This window comes from Trichoderma virens (assembly GCF_000170995.1).
Source record: "Trichoderma virens Gv29-8 chromosome Unknown TRIVIscaffold_90, whole genome shotgun sequence".
Lineage (NCBI taxonomy): Eukaryota > Fungi > Ascomycota > Sordariomycetes > Hypocreales > Hypocreaceae > Trichoderma > Trichoderma virens.
In genome coordinates, this window is record NW_014013659.1 from 1,044,037 (window position 1) to 1,070,230 (window position 26,194).

Sequence of the window (26,194 nt, forward strand, 5' to 3'; positions counted from 1 at the left end):
TCCAAACTTTTAGCATCAAATCCCAAGCAAAGCTCCGCCTGTTGATTTTCCACACAACAACCGCTTCCCAACGCGACTGAGCTGCTCAATCGGCCATTCAAGCTTCTGAAAAGCCGCGCAGGCTTGACTGCGCCCAGTCAGGAACATGGCGACCACTTCTAACATGTTCCTTTACTCGCTGACGATCCAGCCGCCAACCAATGTCGTCCAAGCGGTTCTGGGTCAGTTTGCGGGCACCAAGGAGCAGCTCATCATCACGGGTGCTGGGTCACGGTTGGCTCTCCTACGACCTGATCCGTCGCAGGGCAAGGTCATCACCCTATTGTCTCATGACATCTTTGGCATTATCAGGTCTTTGGCGGCCTTTCGCCTGGCGGGCAGCAATAAGGGTGAGTTACCCAGCTCTCATTTTTTTTAGAGGGGCCACATAGTGATGGTGAAGACAAAAAAGCTTTACAACGCACCCTACCAAACCTGCACCCCCAGTGGAGCTAGAGGCTGTTACCATTTCGCGACCAATGAGCTAATGTCACGTTCCAGACTACTTAATCTTAGCTACTGACTCTGGTCGGATCACGATTATTGAGTATCTTCCGAAAGAGAATCGATTCACCAAGCTGCATTTAGAGACTTTCGGAAAGTCCGGCGTGCGAAGAGTTATTCCTGGAGAATATCTAGCCTGTGATCCCAAAGGGCGCGCGTGTCTCATTGCATCTATTGAAAAGAACAAGCTCGTATACGTGCTCAATCGAAATTCTCAGGCAGAGCTCACAATCTCCTCGCCCCTCGAGGCTCACAAACCTGGTGTCTTGGTGATTTCTATGGTGGCACTAGACGTTGGATATGCCAATCCCGTGTTTGCAGCCCTAGAGATGGACTATACCGAGGCGGACCAAGATGCTACGGGGGAAGCAATGCGAGAGCTGGAAACTCAGCTGGTCTACTACGAGCTTGATCTCGGTTTGAATCACGTTGTGAGAAAGTGGTCAGAGCCAGTAGACTCGACTGCCTCGCTGCTATTCCAAGTACCTGGTGGCAATGATGGGCCCAGTGGCGTCCTGGTTTGCGGTGAGGAAAACATCACTTACCGTCATTCCAACCAAGAGGCTTTCAGAGTACCCATTCCTCGCCGACGAGGAGCAACGGAAGACCCATCCAGAAAGCGTACCATCATCTCCGGTGTCATGCACAAGCTCAAGGGCAGTGCTGGTGCCTTTTTCTTCTTGTTGCAGACAGAAGACGGCGACATGTTCAAGGTCACAATCGACATGGTAGAGGATGACGAAGGCAACACCACAGGCGAGGTCAGAAGGCTCAAGATCAAGTATTTTGATACTGTTCCAGCTGCAGCTAGTCTCTGCATCTTGAAGAGCGGCTTTCTCTATGTTGCCAGTCAGTTCGGCAATTTCTCCTTTTACCAGTTTGAAAAACTTGGAGATGATGACGAAGAGTTGGAGTTTACCAGTGATGACTTTCCCGTCGATGCACAGGCCTCCTATAACCCTGTCTACTTCTATCCCCGACCATTGGAAAACCTCGTCCTCGTCGAGAGCATTCCTTCCATGAACCCTCTTCTTGACTGCAAGGTTGCCAACCTGACCAACGAAGACGCGCCTCAAATCTACACCATCTGTGGCAATGGTGCTCGAAGCACATTCCGGACACTGAAGCACGGGCTTGAGATTAATGAGATCGTGTCCTCTGAGCTGCCGGGCATTCCATCTGCCGTTTGGACGCTGAAACTGAATCGAACTGAACAGTACGATGCCTACATTGTCCTCTCCTTCACCAACGGGACTCTTGTCCTCAGTATAGGAGAGACGGTGGAGGAAGTCAGCGACTCTGGGTTCCTCACCAGTGTCCCGACCCTGGCTGCCCAGCTGCTTGGCGATGATGGTCTAATTCAGGTCCATCCCAAGGGTATTAGGCATATCCGTAATGGACAAGTCAACCAGTGGGATGCCCCTCAGCACCGGTCTATCGTGGCCGCATCAACCAACGCCCACCAAGTGGCAATTGCCCTAAGCTCTGGTGAAATCGTCTATTTCGAGATGGATGATGACGGTTCCCTGGCGGAATATGACGAGAAGAAAGAAATGTTTGGAACAGTCACTTGCCTGAGTCTTGGCGAAGTTCCCGAAGGCAGGTTGCGAAGCTCGTTCCTTGCGGTTGGCTGTGACGACTGCACCGTTCGCATTTTGAGCCTCGACCCGGAGTCTACGCTCGAAAACAAGTCGGTGCAAGCACTGACGGCAGCACCCACCTCCCTCGCCATCATTTCCATGGAAGACTCCTCATCCGGCGGCTCCACGCTCTACCTGCACATCGGCCTCTACTCAGGCGTCTACTTGCGAACAGTGTTGGACGAAGTTACTGGCGAGTTGACAGACACACGGCAGAAGTTTTTGGGGCCGAAGCAAGTGAGATTATTCCAGGTAACAGTCCAGGGAAAGACCTGTGTACTTGGTCTAAGCTCTCGACCGTGGCTGGGATATGCCGATCCCATAACCAAGACTTTTGTCGTCACTCCCCTCAACTATGTTGATCTGGAATGGGGCTGGAATTTTACAAGCGAGCAATGCGAAGAAGGCATCGTGGGTATTCAGGGCCAAACTTTGCGGTAAGTGATAGACATCTCTTCCCCCTTTACCTATCGTGCCAAATGATGAAAAATATGGGATCCAAGCCTGCGGGCTATGAGGTTCTTATTACGCATTTTTTTTCCAATTGTTCCTACTGAAAAGCACTCAATCAGCCATATTGTTTTGACATCTTGAAACCTGCCATTGCAGATGCTGATGATTTCCAGGATTTTCTCTGTCGATCGACTTGGGGACACACTCATCCAGAGTTCTATTCCCTTGACCTACACACCCAAGAAGATGGTGAAACATCCGGATCATCCCCTTTTCTATGTGATTGAGGCGGACAATCACACTCTCGCCCCTGAGCTTTGTGCCAAGTTGCTTGCCGACCCAGCACGTGTCAATGGGGACACCAAGATTCTTCCTGCAGAGGAATTTGGGCACCCAAGAGGCAACCGACGCTGGGCCTCGTGCATCAGCGTTGTTGACCCTCTGGCCGAAGATGGCCAAGTTCTGCAAAGAATAGATCTGGAGGAGAACGAGGCCGCAGTCAGCGTAGCCATCGTCACCTTTGCCAGTCAGGAGAACGAAACCTTCCTGGTCGTTGGAACCGGTAAAGATATGGTCGTGAACCCTCGCAGTTTCTCTGACGCATTCGTCCATATCTACCGGTTCGAGCGCGATGGTAGGGGTCTAGTATTCATCCATAAGACCAAGGTCGAGGAGCCCCCCATGGCGATGATACCTTTCCAAGGACGAGTGTTAGTGGGCATTGGAAAGACACTGCGCATATACGATCTCGGCATGCGGCAGCTGCTACGAAAGGCCCAAGCCGAAGTCGCACCGCAGCAAATTATTTCCCTTAGCACGCAAGGCAGCCGAATTGTTGTCGGAGACGTGCAACAAGGCATAACTTATGCTGTCTACAAGCAATCAACAAACAAGCTCATTCCTTTCGTGGACGACACCGTTGCCAGGTGGACGACTTGCACAACGATGGTAGATTATGAGACTGTTGCCGGTGGAGACAAATTCGGCAACATTTTCATCGTACGCTCTCCACAGAAGGCCAGTGAAGAAGCCGACGAGGAGCAAGCAGGACTTCATCTGCTCAACGCGAGGGACTATCTCCACGGAACTTCTCATCGGCTGGATTTGATGTGCCACCTCTTCACCCAGGATATTCCGACGAGCATTGCCAAAACCAGCCTGGTAGTTGGAGGGCAGGACGTCCTATTGTGGAGCGGACTTATGGGCACGATTGGTGTTTTGATTCCGTTTATTACGCGAGAAGATACAGACTTTTTCCAAAGTCTAGAACAGCACATGAGGGCCGAAGACCCTCCACTGGCGGGCCGAGACCACCTAATGTATCGCAGCTACTATGCACCCATGAAAGGCATCATCGACGGTGATCTTTGTGAGAGATACGCCCTGCTTCCGAATGATAAGAAGCAAATGATTGCAGGGGAGCTGGACCGCTCTGTCCGAGAAATTGAGCGGAAAATATCGGTGAGACACCATCTTCCCCGCTACGCCATATCGTATCAAGGCAGAACACAAGCTAATATTTGGTATTTAGGACATCCGAACTCGGTCTGCCTTTTAAGAGCCTTGACTTTTTTCTTTTTCTTTCTTTAATCATGTGGATATATGGCAATGAATTGTGTAACTAAGTAGGTTTCAGGGGTGATGGCGTTACATACAGGATGATATATGCCCATCAGGCTAGGCAAAACGCATCCAAGATGATGCTCGTGCAGGTTTTGCACGTTTACATGAAATACGAAATTCTAATGTCCCCGTTTCTCCAAAAGCAAAGAATGGAAACCTGCGCCAGAAACCGTGCGGCATATTTACAAGCCCCTCCAGAAGAGCCCACGACTCTTGACCTTGCTGGCCTCGGCATTTCTCCTCTGGTTAGGATGACTTCTCTCCCAGGCCTCATCATCCATGTAAGCAGTGATGGCAGCATCGATATCATACCCGGCCTGCTCCATATACAATACAGCGTAATCATAGTCGGCAACTTTGCAAGCCGTCATGAAGCGCCGGATTTTACCCTTTCTCCGCTCCTCTTCCTCGCCCTCGACAGGCCGAGGAGACAGGCTAACGCCGCCCTTGTAAAATTCGCCGGGGATCAGGATCGTCTTTCGGCCGACTAGCAGGTGATCACTTGTGAGATTGTTGCGCTGCCGCAGCGCTGCGGGGGGCACGCCGTACCGCAGCGACAGCGACTGGACTGTGTCGTGGTCATGGTCCAAGAAATGGAGCGTGTCGTCCTGGGCAGCTTTCTCATCGAGCTCGGGGGTGCTTTTGCTGCCCTTGGCAGGCGCATCATCTGTGTACTTGTACGGTGGCGGAGGAGCAGAAGCCGGGATGGATCTGGACCCCAGACCTGGGACCGAGGTGTACAAGGGAGGATCCCGAAGGCCTTGCGGTAACGGCGAGGGCGTGCTTGACACCTGGCAGAAGGGACAGTAGGATGCAAAGCGCGGGTTGCTCTAAATGATATTGCGCGGATTAGAAAAGGGCCTTGAGGAGCTGGTGTAACTGCTGCTGCGCCATGCAGTGGCAGATAAGAGGCATCAAGTTGTGGCTAACCTGCATACACTTTGCGCAGATAACTCGGGAACAGCACTCGACTCTCCGATCCTGCGGGAAAGATGCGGCGTCTTGCGAATATGGCGGAGACGAGGCAAGGCTGCCTGTGCAGGTACTGCAATATTCCATGATTCCGAGTTGCGAGATGTACAGAATCAGAAGCTGGAACTGGAACTCGAGGTGAAAATAGACCTGCGGTTTGTCCTCGTGACGGGCATGAGAGGGCTCGGTCTTGTGGTATTTAGTTATCTGAGATACAGTATCTACTAGACTTGGAACCTAGGCTGAATACATATAGTAGGAGTATTAATAGTTTAATCGCCGCTTTTGGATTACATACTCGACTTGGCCGTGGGAGAAACAACATGGGGGGCCAATCACGTCATGGCAGATGACAGCTGCTGTTTTGGCTGTTGTCGCCACATGGGGGGGGGGGATGCTGTTGAAAAAGGCGCCGGGGGTTTTATTAAGCGGGAGAATATTTGAAATGGATGGGAAATGCTGTTACCTTCTGTAATGAGTGCGTCTGTGGCTAACTCGAGCTGCTTCACACCTTATACTTTGCGAGCAGCCTACCCGGGACCTGTCAAAAATGTCATCGTTGACTTGGTCGAACTGTTAATATGGATTGGATTCAGAGATAAATTGCGGAGCCGCTTGGCGCGTGTCTAGTCGATTTGGTGCTTCGGCATTTGGGCGCGCCGACAGCTTCAACCTTTGTCGCATTTCTTTACTCTTTACTTTAGCCAAAATTTATCGATTTGGAATTAAAACACACACACACTTGCTGATCCTCCCCTTCACTTGCTTCTATACCACCAAATCTAGGTCGATCAATTCCCCATCTCATCACAGCATTCAATTCCTACCGAGGCGATGAACAAACCAAAGCTGGCCTTCGGGCTCAACCTGACGAAAAAGCCTGGCGCATCCAAGCCAGTGCCTACGAGATCAAAACCTATGTTCAGTAGCCATGACAATGACTCGGACGATGAAGGGGCTGCCGGAGACTCCAAAATTGAAGAAATTGGAGGAGATCTGGATGATTTCACGTCTGCACCAACGCCAGCACAAGCGGATTCAACGAAGGGTCCCAAATCAAAAAAGGGCCTCGTAACTGAACCACCAAAGCTGAAATCAAAGCCTCAAACAAGTGCAATGTTTGGCGACCTCGCCAGCACTCTCTCCTCCCGCAAGAATGCAGAGGCGGCGACCGAACTGGACGCCAGCGTCTACGAGTACGACTCTATATACGATTCCATGAAGCCACAGAAAAACAAGTCCAAGGAAGACGAAGAACGGAAACCAAAATACATGAAAAATCTGATGCGCGCGGCCGACGTGCGGAAACGAGACCAACTGATTGCCGAGGAGAAGAAGATTGCACGGGAGCGCGAAGCAGAAGGAGACGAGTTCGCCGACAAGGAGAAATTCGTGACGGAGGCATACAAGAAGCAGCAGGAGGAGAACAAGAGATTGGAGGAAGAGGAGCGCAGGAAAGAGGAGGAGGAATCGAAGAAGAATGAGGGCAAGGGCATGGCGTCTTTCTACCGGAAGCTGCTAGATAAGGAGCAGGAGAGGCATGCGGAGACGGTTCGGGCTGCGGAGGAAATGGCCAAGAGAGGCCCAACGGAGGCAAATGAAGAGGATGGAGGAGAAGCTGATGATGATAAAGAAAAAGAATATGCCAGAGCGGCGCAGGAGCTCAACGAAAAGGGCGCCTCCATCTCCGTCAACGAGGACGGCCAGGTCGTCGACAAGCGACAACTGCTCAAGGGCGGCCTCAATGTCGGCGCAAAGAAGCAAGTCGAAGCGCAGCGAGAAGCCGACCGGCCGGCGGAGCGGGAGCGCCGGGAAATCACAGGGCAGCAGCTCGGCCGGAAGCAGGCCATGAGGGAGAGGCAGTCGCGGATGCTTGCGGAACAGCTGGAAGTGTCGCTGAAGCGCTCGCGAGAGGCGGAGGAGGCAAAAAGGGAGGAGGTGGAGCGGGCAGCCAAGACGCGCAAGACGGAGGGGGAGATTTCGGGGGCCAAGGAGAGGTATCTTGCCAGGAAGAGGGCGGCGGAGGAGGAGAAGAGGAAGGCTGCTGGGGCTGCGGCGGAGTGATGGTAAGGACGATGATATACGCACATACATATATACATATAGATACCCAAACGGAATGTTATGATACATGAGTCGCAGAGCAATTCATTGTTCCAGGAGGCAGAGTGGATGATCCTGTTTATAATATTCTATATCCCGTCCCGAGATCCGCGCCATGGCACCCAAGACCACTCTAATTCGAAGAATAGTAATACAAAACCTCATCTGAGGAAAACTCGAGGCCCAAGATAGACAGACCCTTGTTCGCATAGTTTTCCCAGTTTATTTTTTTCCCCCTTCTCCCATTCACCCGCCTGAACAGTATCATACAGTTTTAGCTCGTTCGTTCATTATCTAATTTCGGATTTTATTCGTTCTCCCTCTCGCCTTTCTTTCCATTCATTTATCATTCTCTCTTTTAATTATTGAATCTTTAGTTGTTTCCCTGCTCCTGTCGTATCCTGTTGATGTAGGCTGCGTTGACCTGGTTCCAGGCCGCCATGTACTTCTCCATGCATGAGGTCATGCAGGTCTGTTCGCTGCTGGAGAGCGAGCTGCCGGGCTTGGGGACGCACTTTTCGAAGCAGTTCTCTTGGAGTTTCTATAGTGAAGAAGAAGAAAAAAAGAAAGATCTTGTTAGCTTCTTCTTCTTCTTATTGCTAAATCTCCATAGGAAGGGAGGTGGATAGGTGGGGGATAATGCGTACTTCGATGAGGACCCGGGCGTTGGCGAGGTTCGCTTCCGCGAGGACCTGCTTCATGACGGATTGCTTGATGGAGGCGGAGTCGGACATTTTGGAATTGGGGTGTGAGAGAGAGATTGGGCGGGTTGTTTTTTGGAGGAGGATTGGTTTCGATTGGAATGGCCTGGTAGAAAGATTTTGGAGAGCTGAGGATTCGAGAAGTTGCAAAATCGCTGTGGCTGGAGTGTGGCGTTTGCAGGCTAGTGGAGAGGCGGTGCGGCTGGTTTGGTCAAGGTGCGAATTGTGAAGTAAGACGATACGAGGAACGAATCTTTACCTTTTCTTCTTCTACCTACCTATGTTTGCTATATTTACTCTATTTACATATGTCTAAATTATGTATATCTTTTATCTTCTATTTTTGAACGCCACATGCTTCAGCGTATTCTATAATGAGCATAGAGGTACTCATTCGCGCGCTAGCTAACTTGTCTCAGATACTACAAGCTGGGGTATATGAAGCTGCTGGCAGATATTGTACTCCATACCTACTAAGAGATTCTTGCTTGTTCTTAGACACAAAAATCAAATACAAGATTTTTTCTTTTTATTCCACCTGGTCGATATATTGTTTCAGATAAATAAGGTCCTCTGGTTGTATTGTTCGCATCGTGATGTTGGTCTTGTGAAAAATGGCACCTGGTATCTGGCATGTGACTGCCTGCCTAGAAGGAGTTGTGACCCCTAATCGAGACATGGCAAAATGCATGATCTAAAGCAGCTGTGGCAAGGCTTAAATCTCAATAATTAGGTAGTTAATAGTATTTGCTCCTCGCAGATTGCATTTACGGATCACATACCAGTATTCGAGAGCTCGTGCTTCAAACAATGTCCTGAGACAGCACAGTGTTTGGTGCCCCACTACAGGCGCAGAAGTTGTCTCCTTCAAGTACCAGTACTCGATACATGATTCAATATTGGCAAGGAATTTCCAACAGAATTAGTCTCTTGTACTGTAAAGATGTCAATTGATGTATCCTCTAGCTATTGCAGCTGAAAAGAAGCACGAAATACTGATATGAGGTGACCCGAGCACTACAAATTACATACCTGTCAGAGACAATATACCTGCAAGTACCAAGGCACCCGGCGCAGCTCCAGCAGGTGCTAGTAAGGGCGGATACCTCCGGGCCTCCACAGTCTAGCTCGTTGAGGAATAGCACTGTGTCGCGGGCTTAACACGAATTGTGGCCTTTCGGAACCTCCCATGTGAACTGCATCACTGGCTGGTGCTTGTTGCTTGTTATTCCAAAGACACCACAACTCCTGACGACGAGAGGCGCGGTATCGGATCCCGTGCTGATCTCCAACTGACCTCGCCGACTGCCCGACCATTGGATCAATCTGCGTCACAATCGCGCCAAGATGCGGCTCTCCTCGCTGACGGCCGCGCTCGCCACGGCGTTTGCGTGGACTGCGGCGGCCCAGGACGACTTTAGAAGCATAACGGTTGGTTGATTTCGGACATGGAATGCGCAGGAATTGCTGTGGGCTAACGAACGGCGCGCAGCTCAAGACGCACACTCTCGAACAGGTCAGTCGCAAGTCGATGCGGAGGAAAGGGGGGAAGAGGACAAAGGCAAGCAATGGGAAGCTAACTGGTTTTCTACTATATTCAGCCCTACCTGGACTCTGATATGCAGAGCCGATGGTTCGATTTTGGTGGTGATACAATCATTCGAACAGACTCGTACGTCCATGTCCAGCACACTCTCACTATACGATGCAATAGCTCAACCGTGCTGCAGATATATCCGCCTCACTTCCGATCGACCTTCGCAAAACGGCTGGCTCTTTTCACGGGTACCTCTGACGGCGACAAACTGGGAGATCGAGGTTGAGTTCAAGATCCACGGCAAGAACCAGCTCTATGGCGATGGCTTCGCCATGTGGATCACGAAGCAGCGAGGCCAGCTCGGACCCGTCTTTGGCCACGCCGACAAGTTCGAGGGCCTGGGTATCTTTGTCGACACGTACAAGAACAACCGCCCTGGCGTCGTCTTTCCCTATGTCATGGCCATGTTTGGAGACGGACAAAAGTCCTACGACAAGAACAATGACGGCAAGGAGACGGAGCTGGCTGGTTGCTCGGCCAGAGGTCTTCGCCACTCGAACATTCCCACCAAGATGCGATTGACCTACTTCCAAGACAAGAGCCTCAAGCTCGAGCTCCAGTACAAGACCGTGGGCGACTGGCTGGTGTGCTTCGAGGTGGACAACCCCCCTGCGATCCCCAACATTGCCTACCTGGGCTTCAGCGCCGAGACTGGCGAGTTGAGCGACCACCACGACATCATCTCCATCACTTCCAAGAACCTGTACAGCAGCCCGGCTGCTAACGGTCCCGGCAAGGCGAACACGAGGAACCAGTTCAAGGCCAAGAACGGTGGCGATGCCAGCGGCGGAAGCTGGACCTGGTTCTTCACCAAGATCTTTTTGTTTTTCCTCGTGGTAGGCGGTGGATACGCGGGCTTTACCGCGTACAGGTCGAGAACCAAGAGCCACAGATTCTAGACAGGGCTGCTTGTTTTGAACTTGTAACTTGTGGGGGGATGAACAGTGAGAGATGTGGTGAACTCACCCGTGAAACTGACTCAGGCAGAGGCCTTATCGAAGGGATCATATAATTCAAACGGTCGATGGGTAGGCGGGAAGACGTCGTTGCCACATAAAAAGCATACTAGTATTGGATGTCGGCCATGTCTGTTGTCGGGGTTTTACTTTTGTGCTGGGAGTTGGGTCATTGATGTATTGCTTGACTGGCACGGGGTGGTGGGTTCTATCATGCTAGCACGAAATAAAGCAAGGAGGCGGAGGAAATTGATTGGTGGGTAAGAGCGCATTCTTAGCAGCGAAAAGACGTCTTTACTGGTTCAACTATACTCTTCTGTTTTCATTTGCCAATTGATGATTGATGATCTGTTGAAGATGTTGAGCAAAAGGGAGCATGGCGAAAAGAAGATAGCTGTCCCAAATCGTCTTAGTACAAAATTATGGATATTGCAAAAGCTACAGGGTAGAGTTCCTGCAAGCAATAGCTGTGGAGTAGGGAGTTGTTATGCCCATCGCTTTTTAGCCCAAATTTATTGCCATTGATGAGGAATTAACCATGAAGTTATTTTAGATTGGAGTGTGTTGCTATGGTATTGTCCATTGGAGAGATTGGGGGAAATCAAGTGCTTCATTTCGTGGCCGATGAGAGTCTGGGGCCCGTCGTTCTCCGGAGCTAGAAGGCACTACATTTTTGTGCAATTCAGAGTTTGACGGCGTCAAACAATAGGATGGCCATTTGAGCAAACGAGTCAAGAATGAGGGGAAAAGAAAGTCTGAGCTAGGTGTAGCTAAACAACTTGGCTACACTACTGGAATTGGGACTAAAGCTCGTGCGTCCTGGCTGGTCTCCCTTCACCGTCTCATCGGTTGGTTGAGCTGCCTTGTCTATTTTGTTTCTTTTTTCGTATTCATTCTCTCAAGTTTAATAGCTTCTTAGCCCGAGCGCAAGGCCGTGTCTGATTATGCGTTTACGCCGAACCATCCCGGCCTTATTTCATTGGACATGAGAGTTGCCCGGTTTTTGTGAATGCTTGTGTAGCTGAATCTGACCTCCCCCGCATAGTGTGGCGGTTTAGCTCGTGTGATTTACATCAACGGCTGGTTCGGCGAGGGCGATCTTCCCTGCTGAGAGGGACCACGACTGCTTCCGGGACACAATCGCACCGCCAAGCGAAAGGGAAAAATAAAACATACTAAAGAGAATAAAGAAGAAGAGAAAAGTACCCAATTCAACAGCTAAAAACGGCTTCATTCCATATCCATTTGTCGAATCGACATTAGCCTCCAGGCCAGATCTCGCTCATGCTCAAGGGCATCATCATCTTGCATCATTAGTTCGGCTGGAGAGAACGCAAACCACACCTAGCGTCATCATACATCTACGATCGCTTATTCAGCGATTTGCTTGCTCTAGGGAGAGAAGAAAAAAAAAAACTGGGCGGTACGCATACAGCTACGGTCATTCAGAAGGGAGCTTCCTGTCTGTCTATGAAAGCTTTCGAGCAAAGAGATTCAATCGGACGTTTGACCCCCCCAAAAAAGCCCGACGACAACATTAAGCCAATTCGGCAACGAAATTTGCTGTGTTTCAGCCATCGATTGCTCCGAGGACTGCCGTGGGGCTCCATTGAATTTGTAGCTGATTGCTCTGCTTTGGGGGCTTCGTATTGAGTCGGGTGCAGCGCATGGTCTGAGCACTTGATCGGAGGAACTTTGCTGAAGAAGCAGAGCAAGAGAGAGAACAGACGAAAAGGGAACCTTGAGGGGTAAAATTCGGGACTCATTCAATTCGAAGGGGGAAAAAAAGAAAGAGAGAAGAAATACGGAGTATAGAAGCAGACAAAAAAAAAGGACAGAAAAACTACCGAGGCGAAGAAGCGCAAGGGACATTGATCAAATCTCGCCAAACCGATTGTCTCGATTCGCAGCACCGCAACCGATCCAGGCAGCCGAGTGCCGTTCTGCCGCATCAATCTTATTGTTGTTGCCGCCTCAGTTGCTGGGAAACGCAGCTGTCCAGCTCGAGCACACAGGCGGTACGTGCGCAGAGAGCAAATCGCCAGCTTGTCGCATTCTGAGGATAGATTGCTTCTCACAGCTCCATTGCATCAGACTCGCCAATTGCCGGCCCATCAGATTGGATCCATCCCAATTCTTTTTCCCTTGACCGGTACTTGCCCCAGGACAGACAAGGGAGCACCAGACCAGACGCTAATAAAGGTCCAGACGAAAAGAGCTCCAATTGAGCCCTCAGCACTCAACTCGTCTGCCTCGGCCCCTGAAGCCAGCCACTCGCAGCCTCCTCCCCCGCCTAAATAGCACCATACGCCAGTGTCCAGCCCGCCATCCTTCAACGACAAGACGCTACAAACTCCCCCCAATTGCTTTGGATTACGAGGTACCTCCCAGCTCAGCTCAGCTCAGTCAGATCGGCGCGAACGGAACGGAACCAGCGTGCTCAATTCAATCGAGTCGAGCGCTTCCCCTCAACCCAATTGCCCTTCGCTCCCCACGCCCTGTTTGCGGCCTGGGTCTCGCTGGATTTATTTTTTCTTTCTCTTTTGGTGCACCTCCCGCGGCCACAACACCTCAATCGAGCCTTATGCCTTCCTTCGGCTCATTCCTCAAGAAGAAGCGGACAAAGGAGGGCAGCTCTGACCCCTCAGCAGCCAAGGCCAGCACCAGTAACGGCAATAGCTTGAGCGCTGCCAACCCCACCAGCCCCGTCGCACCCACGCCGGGCTCGAGGCCTTTGGAATCGACACAGCCGCGAGTGACGCCCGGATCGAGTACGAGCGCCGCTGCTGCCACTGCTGCCACTGCCACTACAGCTACAGGTACAGGCGCAGGCACAGGCGCAGCGACACTTACAGGCGACAGCAATCACGCCGCTCCAGGTGCATTCCCAGGTGCTCTACCAGGTGCTCCAGCTCCAGCTCCAGCTCCAGGTCCAGGCACCGTCCCCGTCTCGCCTGGCTCCATCTCGCCGTCCGCATCCACTCCCATTCCCGCCTCCGCACCCGCGTCCTCCACGCCAGCTCCTGCGCCGGGCTCGACCTTGACCTTGACCTCGACAGCATCGTCTCTGCCAGCCTCGGATCTAGCATCAGCTCTCGCCCCTGCCCCTGCCGCTACCGCCGCGCGAGACTCGGCCACGGCCGCTCCTCCCACCGCTGCTCCTGACCCGGACCGCCAGCCGACGATGAATCCCGTCAACGTCCAGCCTCACTCGTACGCGCCGGGCCACGACTCGCAGAACCTCCCCAGCATCAGCAACCTCATCAATTCGCCCCAGAATGACGGCTCGACCAACGGCTACGCCCCCTCGCCGTATCAGACCACCGCTACCATAGGCTCCCAGATGGCCGACCCCAATGCCCAGCTGCAGCAACAGCAGCTTCTCCAACAACAACAACAACAACAGCAGCAGCACCTGTCGTCGGCAATGCAGCTGGATCCCCCTCACCAGCAACAACAACAACAGCCGCAGCAACAGCAACCGCAACAGCAACAACAGCAGCCTCAGCAGCACCACCAGCAGATCCACCATGGCCACAGCGTATCGCTATCCCAGCCCCGCGTCACCAAGGGCAAGTATTCGCTGGGCGACTTTGAGATCCTGAGAACGCTCGGCACCGGTAGCTTCGGGCGCGTTCACCTGGTCCAGTCCAAGCACAACCAGCGCTTCTACGCCGTCAAGGTGCTCAAGAAGGCGCAGGTGGTCAAGATGAAGCAGGTCGAGCACACAAACGACGAGCGCCGCATGCTCAGCGACGTCAAGCACCCGTTCCTCATCACCTTGTGGGGTACCTTTCAGGACTGGAAGAATCTCTACATGGTCATGGACTTTGTCGAGGGCGGCGAGCTGTTTTCGCTACTAAGAAAATCTGGGGTATGAAGCATCCACCCATCTACCTTGTCTTCCACGAGTGTTTTTTTTGCGTCAAGTCTTCTTGCTTAGTTTGGCTATGAGCTTTTTTGGCTAACTTGCTGGATTTCCCTCAACTACAGCGATTCCCTAATCCGGTCGCCAAGTTCTATGCCGCCGAGGCCACGTTGGCACTGGAATACCTGCACTCCAAAAACATTATATACCGCGATTTGAAACCCGAAAACTTGCTGCTGGATCGGCACGGACACCTGAAAATCACCGACTTTGGCTTCGCGAAGCGGGTGCCGGACAAGACATGGACGCTCTGCGGAACACCAGATTACCTGGCTCCTGAAGTAGTCTCTAACAAGGGCTACAACAAGTCTGTAGACTGGTGAGTGATGGTGATTTTGGGCCTGCATGATACACAAGATTGATGATTCCTGTCTAGGTGGTCCCTCGGGATTTTGATATACGAGATGCTCTGCGGATACACGCCGTTCTGGGACAGCGGCTCTCCCATGCGCATATACGAAAACATTCTCAAGGGCAAGGTCAAGTACCCGGCGTATATAAACCCGGATGCCCAGAACCTGCTCGAGCGGCTGATCACGGCGGACTTGACCAAGCGACTGGGCAACCTGTTTGGAGGCTCACAAGACGTCAAGAACCATCCGTGGTTTGCAGAAGTCACATGGGACCGGTTGGCGCGCAAAGACATTGATGCGCCGTATACGCCACCAGTCAAGGCTGGATCCGGCGATGCCAGCCAGTTTGACCGATACCCCGAGGACCCTGAAAAGTACGGGGGTCCAGGCGGCCATGACGAGTGAGTGATGTCTTTTTTGCCCCCTCTTCTTTTTTTCTCCCCTGCGTCCACGCATATATACATGTATCTGAGACGCTTCTGTGGCTAACGAGTGGGCTATTCTTACAGGTATGGCAACCTGTTTACTGAATTCTAAGGGATCAATATTCAAAATCCGGGCATACGCGGAAACGCTGACGACTTGACGACGAGGCTTTGGATGCGTGGCCCAAGGGGAAAATAAAGGAGCAATGCCTGCTCTTTTACTGGTTTGTTTTTGGATGTAAAAGATGCGGGTTGATGGGCCATTTGTTTAGTTGCGTCTTGGTGATGGGCTATGCATTGGAGATGGGTTTCCTTCTTGTCTCTTTGGAAAGGGTGGTTCGATTGGTCTTTGGGGGGCTCGTTTCGACCTGGAGTCTGTGTTGGAAAACGTGTATTCGGGGGAGGGGGGGAGCTGTTTTTGATGCTGCAAGGCCAAAAACTGTCTCGCCCGGTAGCCAACTATACGACGCACCTGTATATCCAGTTTCATCTTTCTCTACCTGTTTCCTGTCTTTTTTCTTTCTTTTTTCTTTTTTGGGGCTACGAGTGGGCGGGCAGAGGGAGAGAAGGGGGCACATTGTATACTTGGCTTGTCTCAGGAGTTGGGACTTGTTGTTGTTGAAGGAGCTGAGCCTGAGAGGATGTGCTTTTTGCTTGTGCTCCTCATTATACCTTGGTACTAGTAATATTACCTACTACTATACCTATCTTACTTTTTATGGCGTTGTCTGAGCAGTTTTGCGTGTTACCTCTGCTAGGAATTGCCCTCGTACCTTGCCTCGATGTATCGTACATGATGCGAGTCTGACGCGTGCATGCTGTGTACCTTGTAGGTACAGTACAGTAATGGGCACACGTACATCCATGTTGTTGATACAGGGCATGCAGAGATTTTCCAAGGGTCTGCTGCATCATCAATTGATTGCATTGGCTGCAGAAATGGCAAAGCCCCAGAAGGGGAGCAAGGAATCAATGGGAAAAACTGGTGCTGCTGATCGTATGGTCTCGATGGCCCAAGATGGCGGAGAAAGGCGGTGGAATAGATTAAGTGCTCCGTAATACCGAGATGGATTGCCCTGTAGCTTACTCGGTAGGTGAGTTGAAGGATGTTTTACCCTCCCCTGTGCGGAGCCGCTAAGTGACGCTGCAGTTCCAGCGGTCTGGAGGGCGATACAGTACGCTTCCATAATGGATTGCATATCGGTTTTACCTTGGTACCTAGTAGGTAGGGGCTTTTTTTTTTTTGTCTGTCGAGTATCTGTCTCGCTGTGTGTGTTTTTGTATTTTTGTAGGTATTTTACCTGATTTTATTTTATATTTTTTACAGGGGGGTTGCTGGCAACTGGGCTTTTGGTTCGCTGACGTGGGGTTTTTCGGTTCAATGCAAATATGATAGATCCCCCTGCTTGCATATACTATGGACATTTTTTTTTTAAAGGTAGCACGTCTTATGTGGATGCTGCTGCATGGAGGCTTTTCGGGGTGACCTTTTGCTTGCGTAGCGGTGCTGCAGCCGAAGTCGCGAGGCTGGGGTGCCCGAAACAGATGCTGTCGTCTCTTTTCCGTTTGGCTCTTTTTCCTCTTCCTCCCCTTCTTCTTTTACATGTAACCTTTTTGAGACTTTTTACTCGTATGGCTTGATTCCCCTTTTTCGCACGGGAGCGGGGAATTATTTCTGGGAATACTGCGTGCTACGTGATAGTTGATGGGTTACCCTTTTTCCATTCTTTTCTAATTCTTCTTCTCTTTTCTTTTTCATGGATTGGGAGTGATTGATGATCGGCTTATTCCGTCTTTGACTGTCTATTTGTCATTCTATAAGCGGCTGGTCTTATTCGTTAGCGGAGCGGCATAGCGAACGTGATTGATTGTGTTTGGTCGGAGGCCTCGGCGATATAGCGCAGTGATTCCATCACAACAACGGCATTGGGGGCCAATTACCCCATCATCGTCTTGCGCCGCAGGAATCAATCAACCGTCACTTCAGGATCCCTCGACGTTACGGCGAGGATAAACGGGGCAAGGTTTTTGGGAGGCTATTGCGCGGGCTACGTTTGAAAGGAGTTGAGGCCTGGCCAAGATGGACGAGTACATGTTCAAGTTCTTTGTGGACGAGTGTCGCGTGGTAGAGGAGAAGACGAGCTATGTGGAGATTTTCAACTACTCTGTGAGTGCCCTGCGGAGATGCATTTGGCTGTTTCCGAGACGGCGACTGATGCCGAGGATAGGATCCGTTATACAATTCGGTGGAGGAGCATCCGCTGCCCATGTCGGAGTTTGAGAACTTTCTGAACCGAAGGGTGAGTGCAGAGACGGATGCCGTCGTTTCTTTTTATTTGTTTGTTCTTTGAAGATGGAAAGGCATTGATGGAGATGAAGATGAAGATGTGGATGAGATGAGATGAGATGAGATGAGATGAGATGAGATGAGATGAGATGAGATGAGATGAGATGGGATGGGGATTGGACGAAGTTGAGATGGGATGAGGTGGATGGGATGAGATGGGATGGGAGCTTGGGCACTTTGACCATCACATCACAGTGTGAGGCTGACATGAAGCTTGACCAGGGCGCCTTTGAACCGCCGCAGAAAATGCGCGAGGGCACAAAGCTCTTGAGCGGCATTCGACTTCTGTGAGTTTTTTCTTTTCTTTTATGTCTTTCTTGATGCCTGCCTGATTTGTTGATTCTCTTTTGTAATCTTTGTGATTGACACCCCCTGCAATAACATGTCAACATCGAGCTAACATCTGCACACCAAGCATCCAAAAAGATGCTCAGCACAAGGACACATTCATGCCAAGAGTCATCTCCCTGCCAAAGGACAAGTACATGTCCATGGCCAGGACGCTCAAGTTGCCCTTTCGCGCCATAGAATCGTCGTCTGTGGTTGGGCCCTTCTTCTGGTGCGCCTATGACCAGGACGACGATGATCCCCATCTCCGTATGTGAAATCCCCCTATTAACCATCTTGACGACGATAAAACTAGGTTCCTTTTCTTTTCTATTCTAACCTCCAAAATACAGAAATCGTGCACCGCAAATCCGATGTGCGCAAAAAGGGCAAAACCCGCGGCTGGGAAATGATACTCTCCTACTCCTTCAAAACCGGCATTACCACAGGTTTCATCAAAGGCACACCCAGCTCCGACATTGTCCAAGCTCTTAAACACCTACGCGGGTGCTGCAGCCAAGTTGGCCACCCGATGCTTCTCTCCACCATCATTCTCTCACACGATCTCTCGCCCGCCAACGACGAGAAGCAGCGCGATGCGCGCGACTGGTTGCGCCGCCTGGAGAACGCAGTCAGCATGCGCGACGAAGTCGAGGAGGGGGAACAGTATTTCCAGGACGGGATACTATCTGTAGACGGGCTGAATCGCGACTTGGTCGAGTGCCATAGCCATGTCATGTGGAAACGACCCCAGGCTTACTTTATGCTGGTCAGGGAGATGGAGCTGTGCATGGAGCGCTTCAAGGTGTCCTGGCTGGATTGGAAGAAGGACTTCTTGACGGACGAAGAAATTGCGCACAGGAAGACCATCGATCAGCTGCACAGGAGCATTCTTGCACGGCTGGAGTTTTACAAGGTCAAGCTTAAGGGGCTGGAGAATTATATTCACACTACGCTGGAGAGATTGAAAGTACAGCGAGAGGCGGTAAGTGTTATCATATTTCCCCCATCCCTGGCATTATTTATGTCCTTTATACTAATGAAATGGCTCTCAATTCAGCTGTACAACATCATCTCTCAGCGAGAGGCCCGACTCAACCTGGAAATCGCCGGAGAGCAGCGTCGCATTGCACACGCAAGCAAGCGAGACAGCACCGCCATGAAGACAATCTCCCTCATGGGAGCCCTCTTCCTACCTGGCACGTACCTCGCCTCGGTGTTTAGCATGACCTTTTTCAACTTTCAAGCCGGTTAGTTTCACCCCCCTTCCACTCAGCATAAACCACAAGACGAAAAAATTAACAACCGATTTCTTTTCTTCTCACGCAGGTGCCGACCCCGTCATTTCCAACTGGCTCTGGGTCTACTTCATCATCACTATACCCCTAACTGCAATCATCGTCGGCTTCTGGCTCTGGTACGACCGCCGCAAGGAGCGCCGCTACGAAAAGGATGACAAGGAGCTCGAGGGCGACATTGAGCAGATGGAGATGAACATTTTGACTTCCCTGCGCAAGAGGACCATGAGCAAAACGCATACCTGGAACAGTCGCAGCAAACAGATCAGTGCTTAGAGCAGGCGGCGACGACGACGGCCGCCCCTAGTTTTGCTTCTTTGACGCTTTTATGTTCATGGATGACGAAACGGTAATGATTTACTACTTTTTTTTTTTATTTTTTTTTTTACGAATTTTACGAATGGCGGGCATATATCTGCTTGTTTTGGTTGCTTTCCACGCGAGTATATTTATGTAGTTTCCAAGGGGTATCGAAATTTGGTGGCAGATTGTGAAAAAGCTGGGACTGGATTCATACCCAGGTAGGTTGTATGCCAGAAAGTAATCACGTAGATAGCAAGTGACGCATATAAATTGCAATAAAACTTAATATATATTATTGACACTACCAGAAGTTCTCTTTTTGACAAGAAAATCATTGGCGGCGGTATTCGAACGCTCGAGAGAAAAAGAATAGACATGAAATCTATGGTTCTAGGATACTAAGAGGTAAAAAAAAAAAGAGACTCCACCAAACCGTAGATATTAAGCACCATAACTCCATGACAATGCGGTGGTAAGGCATGCCATCCATACCCAAGATAGACCGATGGAACATTAAATGGTAGTCAAGAGAAGTTATGGAAAAAAAGAAGAGCAAGAACAAAGAGGCTTTCTGAAATCAAATGCGGATATGGCTATCGCCGCCCCCTCCGAACCACCTTCTTATATCGGTGCCGGTGTCATTGCTGTTGCTCCCACTGCCGGCGTTGGCGGGCTGAGCATCGTTTCCACCCATCCACTTGGGCTTCTTGATGCCCTGTCCGAGATCTTGGAACCACTGCGGTGTCTCGAATGAATCGACCGTATTCTTCATGCGATGTCCGAGGATCGTAAAGATGTTGTCATCTTCGGGTGGTTCATCGGTGAAGCGGGGCTGTGCTTGGCCTGGTCTACGATTGTTGCTGGCGGGGGATCGTAGCGGCGATCTCGATGGTGTGGCAGCCGAGTCTTGGATGGCAGGGATGGACAGAATTGGAGCTGCTCGACTCGAAGCCCCATTAGCCGCGGCACCGCTGCGCCGTTGGGTTGAGCCTCCTAATTCTCTGGCGATGAGATCACGGCCTTCGCGCCAATTACCGGTGCCGTAGCCCGTGGGATTATCTTCCTCATCCTCGATAATGTCTACGCCCGTAAATACGCGCTTGACCTTGCCGTACAGCCCGAAAGTGGCAGCCAGGACAGGCACTACGAGGGCGATGGGGAAGAAACTGTCGAACCACTTTCCTAGGGGTGTAACATCAACGTACTGTCCGAGGAACTCGTAGAAGATGGTCTTCTGGTAGACCTCGCTTGACAAGAAGGTGAGGAAGTTGTATGAGAGCGGGACGCTGAGTTTTGCCACTTGCGATGCGAACCAGAATGCCGCTTCGTGTCCGGTGTTTCGCTTCACGAGAGCTCGTCCGCGCCATACCTTGACCTCGGTCATGGACGAAAGAGCAGCGGCGCACATGTAGCAAATCCAAAATGCCGAAATGACCTGTCCCGCGAATCCGACCTGGGCCTTGTCACCAACCCAGTGGTGGACAACGCTAACACGAATAATAGACAGCTTAGGGAAAGGGAACTTGACGATTTCTGACCAGACAATGCAAGCAGATGCCAGAGCTAACAGCGCACCAAAGGCCATTCGCGTATAGGGAAAGATGTAATAATAGCAAACGTATCGAGAATACGGCGTGAGTATCTTTACCCTGTCCCAGAATTCGGCGTGGGGAGAAACGTTGCCAAAGTCTAGTTTCTTGGAGGCGACCGAGTCCAAGATTGTCTGAAGGTTGGCAGCTTCTTGCACCAATCGGTTCCACTCTCCAACATATTGAGACCGTGAGTGCCGTGCGCGTACGAGCTTTCGTGTTAGATCGGCCAAGTATTTTTCGGTAATGACATGCGGGACGGCTTGGGCGGGTGCCGTTGAATCGAGAAGCCCTGACCGGGGCTGCGACTCGGGAATATTGGCTATCTCCTGAAGCTCTTCAATCCAATCTTGGAAGGCCGCGGCACTTCCCGTTTTTCGGCGGCCGAGCTCGGAAACCTGCTGTTCAACCTCCTCGACGCCCGTGAGAGAGTCCTCCATCTTCTCATACACCCTAGGCGCCTTTATCTGCAATCTCCGTAGTCTGCCGCTGATACTTCCGCTTCGAAGCAGGTGCCGTGGTATGGAAACCAGCCCGTGGCCCATCAGGTAGATGGCAAGAATCAGACCCCAGCAGTAAGACAGAGCCATGATGAGCGCTTTGAGAGCTGTAAAGGAGAACTCGTAGGAGGCGAATATGTACACTAGGCCGACAGCGCCAGCTCCTAGAACCATGGCATAGAATTGCGCGTTGGCGCGGAGAGAGTACATCAGCTTATCATAGGGCTCACGGTAGCCAGTGTCGGAGTATTCGGCGAGGATGGGGAGGATGAACCTGCGAGTTTTGAGTTAGAAACGGTTACAACCACAACACCGAGTCTAGAGTCTCTCTCCTCACCATGTCAAGCAAAATGTCAACCAGTATGTAATGCGCCACAGCACCAAGACCACGCGCTGAGGCAGCCAGATGCCCCGCGAAGCCACATCGTCGGTGATGGCGCTGGAAGCAAGGTCTATCGGAACCAGGAGGACGAGTATCGAGGGCAGCCACAGGGCGAAGAAGATGGGGACGATGTAGAAGGCCGGCGTGGTTCGGAGAGGGAGATAGTGGCGCAAGATGAGGAGGACTCCCAGCGACACCAGCAGGAGGGCGATGGATGAGAAGATAAAAGAGCCAACTGGCGTTGGACTGCTCGCAATTTCAGGCATGGCGAAGAGGGGGTTCAGGGGCGAACGCCATATGCGCTCTCATATGGCAGATGCTGCAGGACGGCGACGCAGTTGCAGGGCGTATCGACGCTGGAGGAGCAGTTGCTGCAAGGCACGTAAGACAATAAACAAGCCGCCGCCTTGTTGGGTGATTTTGTATGGCCAAGGCCGGATTATGTCCACCAGAGACAATCGAGATGCCTTGGATGGGTTTCGCAGACCCACCGGGTGACTTTAGCATGCGTGACGTAATAAAACGATGGACTGGAGAGTACCGTACCTGGGCACTTGTTTCTGCCTTGAATCTGGGGCATCAACGCAGCCACAGATGCAGCAGCTTAATTGAATCGCGTTACATGGATGCATGCAGACGCGCTTTGCTTTTAGTGCCAAGGTCCAAATTGCAGCTGGCCAGCCTTGTTGCGACAAACACGGCCTTGACTCTCTTTTCTTCTTTCTTTCTTTCTTTGTTTGCTTGGAGGCACTCTCAATTTCTGCGATCATATTTGCAACCGCCAGCTTGTACCTTCGAACCTAGCGCTTCTTCTCTTTCCCTTCCTTTGGCCATGGCCGGTCTTCCTGACCTTGCAGAGTGTGAGCCTCCATCTCGCCCTCAGAAACCCTCTCGTGCTAACCTCCGTGGAACAGGGCTTCAAGATGCCAACGAAGCGCTCAACATTAGCCTTGTAGCGCCGTCAAAATCGGGCCTCAAGACCATTGCGACGTTCCATCCCAAGTTCACGTATCCCATCTTTGGCGACGAGGAGAAAATATTGGGATACAAGGACCTGAAGATCCACCTGCGATATCGTGCCAATGATATGCGCCCGCACCTGCGACTTGCGTACAGCAAAAAACTGAAGGCTGTTGGCGAGCATGAACCTACCGATGTTGTAGAGATCCTGGAAGAGGGTGGCCATCTGCCAAAAGGTTTGCGCTACTCGACATTGGATGCTCTACCTTTAATCGGCGTTTGCTAATCCTATTGTAGTTGCTTTTGTTAAGGGATCGGACTTTGACAACAGCTCGCAACAACTTGGCGACAACTGGTCTCCTCCCGGAACGCTGCACGATACTTTCGAGGGTCCCGATGGCCAGTATGAAATCTGGAAGGGAAGTCTTGTCGACCCTGCTGTCAGACAGTTGAACAGCCGAATTCAAATCCTGGTTCCCTTATTTATCGAAGGAGGCACCTACATCGGCCACGATCCAGAGTCGGACTCGGCAGAGTTGGATTTATCAGATGCTGATCGATGGACTCTCTTTTTCCTCTATCGCAAGCAAAAGTCGGTTGATGATTCGGAGAAGAGCGCGTACACCTTTGTGGGCTTCGCCACAGTTTACCGCTTCTATTATTTCCCACCGCTACCGACGCCGCCAACCTCCCCAGCGGAAACCTGGGAGCTACCTTCTGGTGACATGGACCTGTCTCAGCTTCCGTGCAGGACAAGGCTCTCGCAGTTTGTCATTCTTCCACCGTTCCAGGGCAAGGGCAGTGGCGCGCGCCTATATAACACCGTCTTCAAGTACTACCACGGTCACGCGCAGACGCACGAGTTCACAGTTGAAAATCCCAATGAAGCCTTTGACGATTTACGAGACACCTGCGACCTGGCTTTCCTGCGAACCATGCCCGAATTCAGAGAGCTTCGCCTCGATACCAAAGTGACTGTTCCCAAATCCGGGCCCCTGCCCAGACTTATCGCTGGTGGGGAAAACCTCGAAAAGATTCGACTACAGGCCAAGATTGCGCCCCGGCAGTTCTCTCGGGTTTTGGAAATGCACTTGATGTCTCAACTTCCAAAGTCGGTTCGTCCAACCATGTCACTGGACGGCTATGTTCCGTCTCCTACAGCTGCGGACAAGCACAAAGAAAAGTTGTGGCAGCTCATTGTCAAGCAGCGATTATATCGCCATAACAAAGAAGTTCTTTCCCAAATAGATGTTGCCGAGAGGATCGACAAACTGTCAGAAACGCTAGGTAGCGTTGAATTAGAATATGCTAGAATACTAGCGGCACATGATCGGGCTATGAAGCATTCGACTGCTTCTAATGGAAAGCGGAAACCTAGTGAGCCTTTGGTCGAGGCTACGTCTAGTAAGAAGGCTAGAGTGGATGACGAGTAAAGTCCTTGGGAAGGCTGTGGCATATCGAAACTGAGCTGGATCCTAGTGGGCGAGGCTGACAGGGTAAATTAATAGCAGGCGTTGGGGGAAAACTTGATACGATGCTTTAGGAGAAAACAATGACTCTATGTATTCTATTGTATAACTGGGCAACCCGAGCAAGCAAGACATGCTAAATGCTCTCTCTTCATTAAGAACAATCATTAAATAGGAAAAAATCAGTACCTCCTCAGACCAAATATCTACTCATCGTAGTGTTGATGGATGTCATTTCTCGGGGCTGCGGTATTAGCAGCCTGAATGTTCTTACCAAGCTGGCTGGCAACCAAGCTAGCCTCCCGCACAGCCTTGGAAATAGTTCCACGCACACGCTCCTCTTCTAGTACGAGAACACCGCTGACGGTGCAGCCTCCAGGAGTGCACACCTTCTCTCTGAGAAGAGCCGGGTGCTCTCCACTCTGGATAAGACCGGTCGTTCCTCTCATGGTCTGAGTTGCCATCCTAGTTGCTTCAGCCCGGGGGAGACCCATGGCGACGGCTCCTTCGATAGCAGCCTCAAGGAACAGAGAGTAAAACGCAGGTCCGGAGCCGCAAAGAGCTGTCGAGGCGTTCATGTATCGGGCGGGCAGATAGACGACATCGCCGACGCGCTTGAAGATCCAGGTGACCAGCGTCTCCGTCTCCTGGGGCAAGGGAGGCTCGGTAGCGCTGATGACGGTCATGGACTCTCTGATGAGGGCAGCCGTGTTGCACATGGCTCGCACGATTCTGCAGCGGCCGTCCTCCTCAGGGTCCTTGGACGGGACAGCGCCGTGAAGAGCGATTTCCAGCTGCTCGACGGTGATGCCGGCGCAGACACTGATGAGAAGCTTGCCGTGCAGGGCCTTTGCCATGCCAGGTGCGCCCAGAATCTCCTTGACCATGTAGGGCTTGCAGGTCAGCAGGATGACCTGGGACTGCTGGACGGCAGCAAGATTGTCGTTGCGGACAACCTTGAGGACGGACGAGTGCTCCCACAGGGCACTCTTGACCTTTTTGGCCGTCTCCGGGGTCCGCACGCAGGCGATGAAGCGAGACGGCAGAGAGCGCGGAACCTCCTCTGAAGGCGTAGAAGCGCCGGACTGCAGCGGCTTGGGGCCTTGCATCTCGACTAGGGAGGTGAGGATGCCGTTGAGGATGGCAATTCCCATGGTGCCTACAAGCATTTCGCATGAGCCCAGGAATGAACAAATGCCGCCTTGAAGCGACGCAAGGCTTCATTATATCTAAGACTTACCGCAGCCCAAGACCGCCATGGTCAGGTCCTGAGGCGGCTGGGGCATGCTGTGATGCGTGAGAGCCAGCATGTTGGACATTTTGTCGGGTTGCTCGTCCAGGAGTAAGAGTTTACTAGCACTAGCGGTGGCAGGTGGCCAAAAGAAAAAGAAGAGTGAAAAGAAGGGTCGCGAGAGAAGAGAAAAAGTTCTGGCCACCCAGGTCGTTGCCAGGCTGGCAGGTTTTCAGGAAAGGGGATGAGAGAAAAGATAGGTCAGTGTTTTTTTTTTCTACATCTCAAGTTGGCCCAAGTTTAAATAAATAAGACGAGTAGGAAGAGGTCAGAAAAAAAAGGGCCATTTTGGCCCCCCCCTTAAACGGTTGTCTCCGTAACGATTGCTGCCCAGCGGGATCGTCAATGGGACAAATAGGACGAAAAAAAGGGACAAGGATCTGGAAGTCAAGACGGCGGCCTACGGAAAGGAAAATGCATTGGGCTCCTGAATT

At 51.5% G+C, this 26,194-nt stretch overlaps 10 protein-coding genes across 10 annotated transcripts; 6 read left to right on the top strand and 4 right to left on the bottom strand.

Annotated features, from left to right (window-relative positions):
- Positions 1 to 145: 145 nt before the first annotated feature.
- Positions 146 to 4,194, top strand: TRIVIDRAFT_40938 (uncharacterized protein; the record flags this gene model as incomplete). The annotated part of the gene is made up of 4 exons (XM_014095391.1): positions 146 to 389; positions 541 to 2,620; positions 2,810 to 4,097; positions 4,168 to 4,194. The coding sequence occupies 4 exons, from the start codon at positions 146 to 148 to the stop codon at positions 4,192 to 4,194; spliced, it is 3,639 nt and encodes a 1,212-aa protein (XP_013950866.1).
- Positions 4,195 to 4,441: 247 nt separating this feature from the next.
- Positions 4,442 to 5,318, bottom strand: TRIVIDRAFT_120125 (uncharacterized protein; the record flags this gene model as incomplete). Its single annotated transcript, XM_014095392.2, has 2 exons — positions 4,442 to 5,042; positions 5,140 to 5,318. The coding sequence occupies 2 exons, from the start codon at positions 5,316 to 5,318 to the stop codon at positions 4,442 to 4,444; spliced, it is 780 nt and encodes a 259-aa protein (XP_013950867.1).
- A 747-nt stretch (positions 5,319 to 6,065) lies between these two features.
- Positions 6,066 to 7,268, top strand: TRIVIDRAFT_127939 (uncharacterized protein; the record flags this gene model as incomplete). Its single annotated transcript, XM_014095393.1, has 1 exon — positions 6,066 to 7,268. A coding segment is annotated over one exon (1,203 nt), but the record flags the coding sequence as incomplete, so codon positions are not given.
- A 317-nt stretch (positions 7,269 to 7,585) lies between these two features.
- On the bottom strand, positions 7,586 to 8,116 carry TRIVIDRAFT_92423 (uncharacterized protein; the record flags this gene model as incomplete). Its single annotated transcript, XM_014095394.1, has 2 exons — positions 7,586 to 7,875; positions 7,982 to 8,116. The coding sequence occupies 2 exons, from the start codon at positions 8,066 to 8,068 to the stop codon at positions 7,708 to 7,710; spliced, it is 255 nt and encodes an 84-aa protein (XP_013950869.1).
- A 1,137-nt stretch (positions 8,117 to 9,253) lies between these two features.
- Positions 9,254 to 11,028, top strand: TRIVIDRAFT_87873 (uncharacterized protein; the record flags this gene model as incomplete). The annotated part of the gene is made up of 4 exons (XM_014095395.1): positions 9,254 to 9,466; positions 9,528 to 9,551; positions 9,637 to 9,707; positions 9,766 to 11,028. The coding sequence occupies 4 exons, from the start codon at positions 9,383 to 9,385 to the stop codon at positions 10,529 to 10,531; spliced, it is 945 nt and encodes a 314-aa protein (XP_013950870.1).
- Positions 11,029 to 13,172: 2,144 nt separating this feature from the next.
- PKA1 (camp-dependent protein kinase catalytic subunit) lies at positions 13,173 to 15,792 on the top strand (the record flags this gene model as incomplete). Its single annotated transcript, XM_014095396.1, has 5 exons — positions 13,173 to 13,359; positions 13,663 to 14,462; positions 14,582 to 14,835; positions 14,893 to 15,270; positions 15,379 to 15,792. 5 exons carry the CDS (start codon positions 13,173 to 13,175, stop codon positions 15,404 to 15,406), a joined length of 1,647 nt encoding a protein of 548 aa, XP_013950871.1.
- Positions 15,793 to 17,374: 1,582 nt separating this feature from the next.
- On the top strand, positions 17,375 to 19,542 carry TRIVIDRAFT_40355 (uncharacterized protein; the record flags this gene model as incomplete). Its single annotated transcript, XM_014095397.1, has 7 exons — positions 17,375 to 17,461; positions 17,523 to 17,594; positions 17,864 to 17,928; positions 18,057 to 18,238; positions 18,322 to 18,953; positions 19,050 to 19,218; positions 19,298 to 19,542. 7 exons carry the CDS (start codon positions 17,375 to 17,377, stop codon positions 19,540 to 19,542), a joined length of 1,452 nt encoding a protein of 483 aa, XP_013950872.1.
- Positions 19,543 to 20,146: 604 nt separating this feature from the next.
- Positions 20,147 to 22,306, bottom strand: TRIVIDRAFT_56869 (uncharacterized protein; the record flags this gene model as incomplete). Its single annotated transcript, XM_014095398.1, has 2 exons — positions 20,147 to 21,932; positions 21,996 to 22,306. 2 exons carry the CDS (start codon positions 22,304 to 22,306, stop codon positions 20,147 to 20,149), a joined length of 2,097 nt encoding a protein of 698 aa, XP_013950873.1.
- A 566-nt stretch (positions 22,307 to 22,872) lies between these two features.
- Positions 22,873 to 24,433, top strand: TRIVIDRAFT_41535 (uncharacterized protein; the record flags this gene model as incomplete). Its single annotated transcript, XM_014095399.1, has 3 exons — positions 22,873 to 22,900; positions 22,955 to 23,236; positions 23,298 to 24,433. 3 exons carry the CDS (start codon positions 22,873 to 22,875, stop codon positions 24,431 to 24,433), a joined length of 1,446 nt encoding a protein of 481 aa, XP_013950874.1.
- Positions 24,434 to 24,675: 242 nt separating this feature from the next.
- Positions 24,676 to 25,755, bottom strand: TRIVIDRAFT_41156 (uncharacterized protein; the record flags this gene model as incomplete). The annotated part of the gene is made up of 2 exons (XM_014095400.1): positions 24,676 to 25,628; positions 25,710 to 25,755. The coding sequence occupies 2 exons, from the start codon at positions 25,753 to 25,755 to the stop codon at positions 24,676 to 24,678; spliced, it is 999 nt and encodes a 332-aa protein (XP_013950875.1).
- Between the last annotated feature and the right edge of the window lie 439 nt (positions 25,756 to 26,194).